This window comes from Ochotona princeps, chromosome 16 (genome assembly GCF_030435755.1).
Source record: "Ochotona princeps isolate mOchPri1 chromosome 16, mOchPri1.hap1, whole genome shotgun sequence".
Classification (NCBI taxonomy): domain Eukaryota; kingdom Metazoa; phylum Chordata; class Mammalia; order Lagomorpha; family Ochotonidae; genus Ochotona; species Ochotona princeps.
The window spans coordinates 56,769,847-56,779,253 of record NC_080847.1 but is presented as its reverse complement, the minus strand read 5'-3'; the positions used below and the strand labels follow the sequence as shown (position 1 = coordinate 56,779,253).

At 62.9% G+C, this 9,407-nt stretch overlaps 2 protein-coding genes across 2 annotated transcripts; both read left to right on the top strand.

Moving 5' to 3' along the window:
• The first annotated feature begins 263 nt into the window (after positions 1–263).
• SBK3 (SH3 domain binding kinase family member 3) lies at positions 264–4,268 on the top strand. The gene is made up of 4 exons (XM_004597090.2): positions 264–781; positions 1,103–1,253; positions 1,368–1,570; positions 3,395–4,268. The coding sequence occupies exons 1-4, from the start codon at positions 737–739 to the stop codon at positions 4,115–4,117; spliced, it is 1,122 nt and encodes a 373-aa protein (XP_004597147.2). The 5' UTR covers positions 264–736; the 3' UTR covers positions 4,118–4,268.
• Positions 4,269–5,793: 1,525 nt separating this feature from the next.
• Positions 5,794–9,204, top strand: SBK2 (SH3 domain binding kinase family member 2). Its single transcript, XM_058673963.1, has 4 exons — positions 5,794–6,230; positions 7,111–7,366; positions 8,241–8,443; positions 8,569–9,204. Exons 2-4 carry the CDS (start codon positions 7,111–7,113, stop codon positions 9,202–9,204), a joined length of 1,095 nt encoding a protein of 364 aa, XP_058529946.1. The 5' UTR covers positions 5,794–6,230.
• Positions 9,205–9,407: the final 203 nt, after the last annotated feature.

Genomic DNA, 9,407 nt, shown 5'->3' with positions numbered 1-9,407 from the left:
GTCCCCGGGTGTCTGAAGGGGTCTCTCCCAGCCGAGTCTGGCCCTTGGGGGTTCACGGTGCGTCTGTCCCCTCTGTCCTGGGATCGGCGCCCAGAGTCCAAGCTGGTCTAAGTTTGGACGGGGGAGGAGGGGCAGCGGTCAGAGGGGGCATGGGAGACACGCGGGAGACAGGATGTCTCTGTCTGTCGCCGTCACACACACCCCTGCCCAGAGCAAGGGAGGGACAAAGGCTCAGGGAGTCGGGGACAAAGAGGAGAGAGAGAGAGGCAGGCAGAGACTCAGGGAGCGAGTGGAGACACCACGACGGAGACAGGGGGTCGGAGAGCAGAAGGGGACCAAGAGAGGGGAGACAGCAAGGCCAGGGGACCCTGAGACGGGGCAGGGAGAGGCAGATCCAGCCCACGTCCAGGGGCTGCTCGGAGAGGCGGCAGAAGAGAACAGAGACCCAGGCAGCAAGAGAGAGGACCAGGAGAGGGACCAGGAGAGGGACCGGGAGAGAGACCCTGGCCCCGTGGGAGGAGGGGTACGCAGAGCACCACACACCCGCCCACCCAAGGGTGCTGCACAGGGGGCAGGGCTCGTGGGGCCACCCCACTTACCCTTTCTGCCCTCGGTTCAGCGGCACCTGGCAGAGGAGCTGCTGGGGGGCTCACTCAGAAGTTGGTTGCTGTTGAGAGGAACCTACACAAGGGGTGCCAGCCAAAGGCCCCCTAACTGTAGCAGGGGACCCCCTAAGATGGAGTTCAGGGATTCTGAGACTCCCGAGGATGGGGATTCAGAGGTGAGCAACGGAGTGGGGCAGGGACACAGCAGAAAGAGAAAGGGGCTGTGAGCTGGGGGGGCACAATTCAGGGCATGGCAAGATGAGGCCTCTGTGTGCCCCAGAACCCAGAGAAGGGGCAGGCGCAGCTCCAGGTGTGGCTGGGGGCTCCAGCGCCTGTGGAACAATGCTCCCCAGCCCCTGGCAGGACATTCAAACAGGTGGCCTGAGCCTGTGGTGACTCACCGTGACTCATCCTCCTCCCCCGGGGACAGCGACCCTTGTTCCTGCTGAGCCTCTGCCCCTTGCAGGGGCCCCAACTTCATGCCTCCCCTCCCGCAGGAGGACACGGCCACAGCCCTGCAGAGGCTGGTGGAGCTGACGGCCACCAGGGTGACTCCTCTGCGGAGCCTGAGCACCCAGTACCGCCTCATCCGGAAGCTGGGCTCGGGCTGCTACGGGCGCGTGCTCCTGGCAAGGCCTCGCCTAGGGGGTGAGTCCTGTTGCCTGTCACCATGGGGTCCTCGAGGGCTGCCGGGCTTATGCCAGACCCCAGGCACTGCGGGACCTCCTGTCCTGTGCCATGTCTCCCTCCCCTGCCCTGCAGGTCCCCTGGTGGCCCTGAAGCTGCTGCGGAGGGACACGGTGCTCAGGGCAACCTTCTTGCGGGAGTTCTGCGTGGGCCGTTGTGTCTCCTCACACCCAGGCCTGCTGCGCACCTTCGCGGGGCCCCTGCAGACACCCCAACATTTCGCCTTCAGCCAGGAGTATGCACCCTGCGGAGACCTCAGCGGGATGCTCCAGGAGAGGGTGAGGCGCAGGGTGAGGGGTGGGGGTGGACAGGGAGGGCCAAGTGGGTGCTGCTAACCCCAGCTCGCCTCTGCCCAACCCCTCAATTCCTATCTCCAGTCCCAGCATCTCCCCAAGCCCCTCTTCCCATCCTGCAAGGTGTCCTCACTCCCCAACCTCCCAGCAAGTGCTGACGCTATGGGTAAGGCAGTGAGCACCGTGGTGAGGTGCAGCTAGAGCTGCCACGGGGAGTAGGGTTGTGGACCCAGCCGGGGTTGGCTGGGTTTAGATGTGATCACAGGCTGGTGACTGACACGGAGGGGAATGCAGAGGGAGGCAGAGAAGCGGAGGATGAGTTCAGATTGAGCTAGAGATGGGCTGGGTTTCTTCCAGAAAGAGACTGGACCAGAACTGAATCTATGAGGTTCTGGGGTCTCTGGAGTTTGAGTGCCAGGGACATGGGTGTTTTAGGAATAGATTTTGGATTTGAGATAGGCTTGATCGAGAAAGGATGATTAAAGGAAGGAAGGAAAGTAGGATGAATGGATGGATGGATGGATGAGTGGATGGATGGGTGGGTGGATGGATGAATAAATGGAAAAAGAATGAAGGGATGGGTGGATGGATGGATGGCAAGGTGTGTGGAAGGATGAGTAAATGGATGCATGCAAGCATGGATGGAAAAGTGGATGGCAGGGTGGGTGGATGGCAGGGTGGGGTGGATGGATGGCTGGGTGGATGGCAGGGTGGGTGGAGGAATGAGTGAATGAATGGCTGGCTGGCTGGCTGGCTGGATGTATACATGGATGAGTGGATGTGTACATGGGTGGATAGATGGGTGGATGGATTGGTGGGTAGGATGGATGAAAAAAAAGTAGATTGATGGGTGGCTTGCTGGATAGACTGATGGATGGATCCAGTGGGTGGGTGGCTGGATGGCTGGATGGCTGGATGAGTGGGTGGACAGATGGGTGAGTGGGCAAATGGATGAGTGGACAGATGGGTGGATGCATTGATGGGTGGATGGATGTGTGGGCAGGTGGGTAGAAGAGTGGATGAATGGATGAGAGGATGAATGGATAGATGGATGGATGGATAGATGGATGGATGGATGGATGGATAGATGGATGGATGGATGGATGGATGGATGGATGGATGGATGGATGGATGGATAGATGGATGGATGGATGGATGGATGGATGGATGGATGGATGGATAGATGGATAGATGGATAGATGGATGGATGGATGGATGGATAGATGGATGGATGGCTTGCTGAATGGTTGGCTGGGTTGGTGGATGGATGAGTGGATAGGCGGATGGATAGAAGGATGGACAGAAAGATGGATTGGTGGGTGGATGGATGGAAGGATGCAAGGATAGACAAGTGAATGAATGAATGTTGGATATTAAGTAATAAGTTACTGATTTGCTGAGAACTGGTGCAATGGCTGTGGAGGGGACAGACCCACTGCTGAACCCTGTGGGAACAATTACAGACTACACGGAAGGCTGATGAAGTGAGCCGGGTTGAAGAGCAGTGCTGAGTCTTAGCTGGGGGCTAGGCTCAGATGCCACCAAGCTGGACATGAGGTATAGGGCTTCAGCTTCTCACCAGAGGAAATCCCTGGGTAGCATTTGGGGTCCAGGCAACGGAGTTGTGTGACGCAAGTGGAATGCAGCTGAATGTTAGATATCTGGTTAGCACGGGGGTCCTGGTGGACCCTGGGAAGCAGGTTGAAGGCTGAGGCTCAGAGGGGGTGCTATGGGGATACCAGAGGTGAGAGGTCTGGACCCTGAATCCCAGTGGGAACCTCTGACCCCCTCCTCCCTTCCTGCCCACAGGGCCTCCCGGAGCTATTGGTGAAGCGGGTGGCAGCCCAGCTGGCCGGAGCCCTGGACTTCCTCCACGGCCGGGGTCTGGTCCACGCAGATGTCAAGCCGGACAATGTGCTGGTCTTTGACTCTACCTGTAACCGTGTGGCCCTGGGTGACCTGGGCCTGACCCGGCCCGAGGGCAGCCCGACGCCCGCCCCAGCAGTGCCCCTGCCCACTGCACCACCCGAGCTCTGCCTGCTACTGCCACCTGACACCCTGCCCCTGCGGCCAGCACTGGACTCCTGGGGCCTTGGGGTGCTGCTCTTTTGTACGGCCACCGCCTGCTTCCCCTGGGATGTGGCCCTGGCCCCTGACCCTGAGTTTGAGGCCTTTGTTGGCTGGGCAGCTGCCAGGCCCCGGCCCCCTCGACCACCACCGCCTTGGGACCAGTTCACACCACCAGCTCTGGCCCTATTCCGGGGGCTTCTGGACCTGGATCCAGAGACGAGGAGCCCACCGCTGGCTGTCCTGGATGCCCTGGGGGACGACTGGGGGCTGGATGGAGACAGGGAGGAAGTCAGCGGCCCAGGGGTTGTGTGCTGTGAGGATGAGGAGGAAGAGGAAGGAGAGGGGGGATCCAGCTTGGAGGAATGGACAGACAAGGAAGAGGAGGAGGAGGAAGAGGAGGAGGAGGAGGACGAGGAGGAGGAGGACAGCAGAGGGATGGCGACAGGTGGGGGAGCTTCCTGACCAGGTGACAGGGACAGGTGGCAGAGCCAGAGCCAAGGGACCTTCCCCCAGTGACACGGCCACCTGGACAACAGACAGCTGCTCCCAGGAGGACAGAGAGGAACACTCTGCACTGTGCCTGCTGCAGGGCTCAGCCAGGATAAGCAAATTCCTCCCCACTGCGGAAGACCCAGCCCAGCCCTCCTCCCTCACACCCAGGGGTTCAGAACTTGTCATCCCTGAGGACCCTCGTCCTCACCCTCTGCAGAGTTTTTCTCCCTGAAAGAGGCATTGCACCTCTTGAAGTCTATGTCTCCACACTGTTGGGACTGAGGCTAAATAAACACCTGTCGTGGAATCCTTTTCAGGCTCTGAGCGGCTCCTGTCACCTACAGCGCAGAACCCGAGTTTGGGGCCAGGACACGTGTCCATCTCACTCCGGTGTCTGGGCGACCTTAGGGGAGTCATGCATGGGCTTGGGACCTCAAGCTGCTCTCACATGCGTGCACATGCCCACACACCCCCTCCTGCTCGTCACACAAGCCCTTTCCTCCCATGGCTCACATCAGAGCCCCCTGAGTTTCTGCCTTTCCCGCCTCCCCTCTCAGACCATCAGGGTGGAGCTGGCATTCCCTTCTGGCACTGAGCACTGTCCCGGAGCTCTGCCGGAGCCCTGTCAACCTCCAGGGCTGGCCTCACCCCCGCGCCTCTGCCTGAAGGGGACTCCCTAGTGCCCAGAACGGGGGTGGGGTGGGGGTGGGTGGAGGAGGACCCCACTAGCATGCTCCTGGGGCACTTGGTGACATTTTCTCCACGATAAAAGAAGTATCTGCCACCTCAGGTGCCCGAGGCTGGATTAGCATCACAAGGCCACTGTAACGGGCAGGCAGGAGGCAGTGGGGGAGTTAGGGTCTCCCCATCCCATCTCGGTGCTTCTGCGGACCTTGGGTCGCCATAAACCTGAGGGGCAGGTGCAGCTGTCCCACAGCAGTGGGCCCGACCCCAATCAGCCACACAGTTGCTCCACCACCTGCTCCGGCAAAGGGTGAGGTCACCTCTCACCACATCATTCTGGAATCTCCTTGTCTCATCCTTTCCCCAAAACAGCAGCCTGGCATCTGGTGCCAGGGATGCCCTCCACTGACACTTCTGTTTGACCTCTCAGGGGTGGGCAGCTGGGAGGGTCAGGCCAGGGGCAGCTTAGTGATTCCCCTGGGTGTGAGGGAGGAGGGGCTGGACCCCTGGGTGTGAGGGAGGAAGGTCTGGGCTGGACCCCCCGGTGTGAGGGAGGAGGGTCTGGGCTGGACCCCTGGGTGTGAGGGAGGAGGGGCTGGGCTGCACCCCTGGGTGTGAGGGAGGAGGGCTGGACCCCCCGGTGTGAGGGAGGAGGGTCTGCGCTGGACCCCTGAGTGTGAGGGAGTAGGGGCTGGACTGGACCCCTGGGTCTGAGGGAGGAGGGGCTGAGCTGGACCCCTGGGTGTGAGGGAGGAGGGTCTGGGTTGGACCCATGGGTGTGAGGGAGGAGGGGCTGGGCTGCACCCCTGGGTGTGAGGGAGGAGGGTCTGGGCTGGACCCCCGGGTGTGAGGGAGGAGGGTCTGGGCTGGACCCCTGGGTGTGAGGGAGGAGGGCTGGACCCCTGGGTGTGAGGGAGGAGGGTCTGGGGCATGAGGCTGGACCTAAGTCTGAGGGAGGAGGGGGTGCTGGGGGCTGGGCCATGGTCTGAGGGAGAAGCTGAGTTCTGGGTGCCCAGTACTTGTTTACCACCTTCAGTTCTAAGAGCCAACGCATGATGTCGCTCTGCCCCCAGTGGGGGGCAGAAGGGGTGGGGCCAGGGGCGGGGCCTTACGACCCCCATGTGGGGGCGGGGTCTTGCTCCTGGGCAGGCCTCTACTAGCAGGGCCCTAAGTGCCAGGCACTGAGCAGAGCAGGCAGCCGGAGGGTCAGGCAAGCCGTGGAGGAGGTGAGGGTTGCAGGTCTGGGCACAGGTGGGAACCAGGGCAAGGTTACACAGCCTGAGGCAGGCAGGACTTGGTACTGGAAATCACCAGCTGGCCACCTAGGTCCTCTGGGGGAGCTCGGCTGCACCCCGTGACCGGAGAGCAGTAGTCCGGTGTTTTGGAAACAGATTCGGGGGTATGTAGGTGTGTGGCTTTTACAGGGCTCCAGGAGACAGGGTGGCTTGGAACCTAGGCCTGAAGGAGAGGCTGGAGTCCAGACACCCAGGCCGGAGGAAGGAGGGTGGACTGTGAGAGCAGGGCTCCCCGATCTGAGGGAGGAAGCTGGGCTCGGAGGGATGGACGGTCAGGCGGGCCGGCAGGCGGTCATACAGGCCGGTGGGCTGACAGGGACCAGGCGCGGCCTGCGCAGCCTCGCCTCCCCCTGAGCCCCGGGGGCAGCGCACCTGTTTGCTCCCAGGAGACCCAGCCTGCTCCCCTGCCTGCCCCTGGGCCCAAGTCTGTTTGCTTTGGAAACAAGGTGGGGGGTGTCCCAGTGATCTGGCTCATCTTTCATCCTCGGGCCACTGGGTGGCCAGGGTGTGAGGGCGGAGGACATCTGGGACCTGTCTCCTGACCTCATCTCGCACCAGCAGCCAGGCTCTCAGCTCCCACGGCTGTTTGCCAGGAGGGAGACCAAGTTAGGCAAGAAGCTGGAGCCCCCAGCCCCGCCTCCTTGGACCAGGGTCCCCCTAGTCCCGCCCTTTCAGACCAGGGGTCCAGCCCAGCCCCTCCTCCCTCACACCCAGGGGTCCAGCCCAGACCCTCCTCCCTCACACCCAGGGGTCCAGCCCAGCCCCTCCTCCCTCACACCCAGGGGTCCAGCCCAGATCCTCCTCCCTCACACCCAGGGGTCCAGCTCAGCCCCTCCTCCCTCACACCCAGGGGTCCAGACCCTCCTCCCTCACACCCAGCGGTGCAGCCCAGCCCCTCCTCCCTCACACCTAGGGGGCCAGCCCCTCCTCCAGCCTGGGCCTGGCAGGCTGTGCCCTAGCCCTGTCCTGCCCATCCTCACACAGATGCCAGGCAAGCAGCCAGAAGCAGCAGCGGAGGCCAGGGTTGCCGGGGCCGAGGATGAAGCTGTGGAGGGCCTGGGGGGCCTCACCATGGAGGAGCTCCAGCAGGGCCAGGAGGCGGCCCGGGCCCTCGAGGACATGATGGCCTTGAGTACACAGTCCCTGGTCCGTGCGGAGTTGGATGAGCTCTACCAGGAAGTGCGTGTCCTGGGCCAGGGCCGCTTTGGCCGGGTCCTGCTGGTCACCCATCGACAGAAAGGTACCAGGGCCAGGGTGCATTGGGGGTGTGGGCATGGCCCCAGGAGGGAGGGCTGTCTCCTCTGCCCCCTCCACGCTGTGTCCTGGGGAGGGCCTGAACCTCCCTGCTCTTGGGCCCCACCCCAGGAAGCTGCTGATTCCTGGAGGAGGCAGTGGCTGCCCTGCCCCCATGCCTGGTGTAGGGGGCAGTCCTGAGTGCACCGTGCTTTCTCCCACCCACCATTCCTACGGCGTATAACTGTAGATGGACAGGACGCAGTGAGGAGCAAGGACACCCACCCAAGTAGAGCCACGACAGTCGCAGCCCAGGGTGGAACAGCCAGCAACTCCATCTGCTGCTTCGGAGCCTCTGTTAAGTAACAGAAGGATCACTTAGCACAGGCATCGAGGCACCAGTCCATCTGGGGAAAGGTCACTTAGCACAGGCACCGCGCACCAGTCCATCTGGTGGTCACTTAGCACAGGCACCACGCACCAGTCCATCTGGTGGTCACTTAGCACAGGCACCGAGGCACAGGCAAACCCAGTGGCCGCTGGACAAGCCAGCACACCCATGCAAAGCATCACCCCCACTCCACCCCTGTCCCAGGCACTTGAGACTCTGCCCCACTGTGTGTGTGTGTGGGGTCGACTCCCCCTGCCAAGCACAGAAGGACGATGAGAGGCGCCGGGAAGCAGAGCTCAGCTAAGGCCCAGCTTCAGAGTGCCGGCCCCCGGGCTGGCAGCTGCGTGAAGTCTGACGTCCCAAGCTCTGGCCTGCAGGAACTCGCCATCTCCCATGTCACTTCCGCTGGGATCCAGCTCAGGGAGTGACTGGGACAGGGTGGAGCGGGTGATGGCAGCTGGCCGCCTGTCCCTCTGCCCCCCTGCCCCAGGCACGTCCCTGGCCCTGAAGCAGCTTCCCAAGTCTTCCACCTCCCTCCGGGGCTTCCTGTATGAGTTCTGCGTGGGCCTGGCGCTGGGCACGCATCCGGCCATCGTCGAGGCCTACGGCATTGGCATTGAGTCTGCCGCTTCCTACAGTTTGCTGAGTGAGCCTGTCCTGCATGGTGCCCTCATCGCCTTCATCCAGCCCAAGGTGGGTGAGTGGACCGATGCTGTGTCCCCCTGGCCCCATGGGGGGTCCCTGCTGCTGGCATCTCCCCTGTCCACACCCTGCATCCGGGGATGGGCAGGGGGGCTCCCATGTTCTCTTCCCTGCAGGTGGGTCTCACGCAGCCTGCAGCACAGCGCTGCGCCACTCAGCTGGCCTCAGCCTTGGAGCACATCCACGCGCATGGCCTGGTGTACCGGGATCTGAAGCCTGAGAACGTGCTGGTGTGCGACCCGGGCGTGCAACGCGTCAAGCTCGCCGACTTTGGCCACACGCGGCCCCGCGGCACGATGCTGCGCCTGGCCGGGCCACCCATTCCCTACACAGCCCCGGAGCTGTGCGCGCCGCCGCCACTACCGGACGGCCTCCCCATCCAGCCCGCCCTGGATGCCTGGGCGCTGGGTGTCCTGGTCTTCTGCCTCCTCACCGGCTACTTCCCCTGGGACCAGCCCCTAGAAGAGACGGATCCCTTCTACGACGACTTCCTGGTGTGGCAGGCCTCAGGTCTACCTCAGGACCGGCCGCAGCCCTGGTTCGGCCTGGCACCTGCTGCGGATTCCCTCCTGTGGGGGCTGCTGGACCCTCGGCCACGGAAGAGGAGTCCTGTGAGCGCGGTGCGGGGCTACCTGGGGCGCCCCTGGAGGCAGCGGAAGGGGGAGGTGGAGGAAGTGGAGGAGGTGCAGGAGGTGGACAAGGTGGAGGAGGTGGGGAAGCTGGAGGAAGCCGAGGGCCCAGGTGGAGATTGAGGGGACAGGAGAGCAAGGCCCCGCCCCACTGGACCTGCGCACCCGGGGCGGGGTCTCCAGCTTGGCACCTGCCACCCTCACCGGAACCCCTTTCTGGCCTCTCAGCCCCTTCAGCTCCCTAAGCCTGCCTTGCAGCTCTGAGGAGGGGCGGTGGTTCCCCCCCCGAAGGAGCTCGGGTCCCTGCTACACATCTGTCCCTCCAA

What these genes read in the sequence shown, in the direction of transcription:
- SBK3 (XM_004597090.2), top strand. Translation starts at nt 737, where the DNA reads ATGGAGTTCAGGGATTCTGAGACTCCCGAGGATGGGGATTCAGAG. An exon ending in CCGAGGATGGGGATTCAGAG is followed by an intron (nt 782 to 1,102) that starts GTGAGCAACGGA and finishes CCCCTCCCGCAG; the next exon opens with GAGGACACGGCCACAGCCCT. An exon ending in GGCAAGGCCTCGCCTAGGGG is followed by an intron (nt 1,254 to 1,367) that starts GTGAGTCCTGTT and finishes CCTGCCCTGCAG; the next exon opens with GTCCCCTGGTGGCCCTGAAG.
- SBK2 (XM_058673963.1), top strand. Translation starts at nt 7,111, where the DNA reads ATGCCAGGCAAGCAGCCAGAAGCAGCAGCGGAGGCCAGGGTTGCCGGG. An exon ending in GGTCACCCATCGACAGAAAG is followed by an intron (nt 7,367 to 8,240) that starts GTACCAGGGCCA and finishes CCCCTGCCCCAG; the next exon opens with GCACGTCCCTGGCCCTGAAG. An exon ending in TCGCCTTCATCCAGCCCAAG is followed by an intron (nt 8,444 to 8,568) that starts GTGGGTGAGTGG and finishes TCTTCCCTGCAG; the next exon opens with GTGGGTCTCACGCAGCCTGC.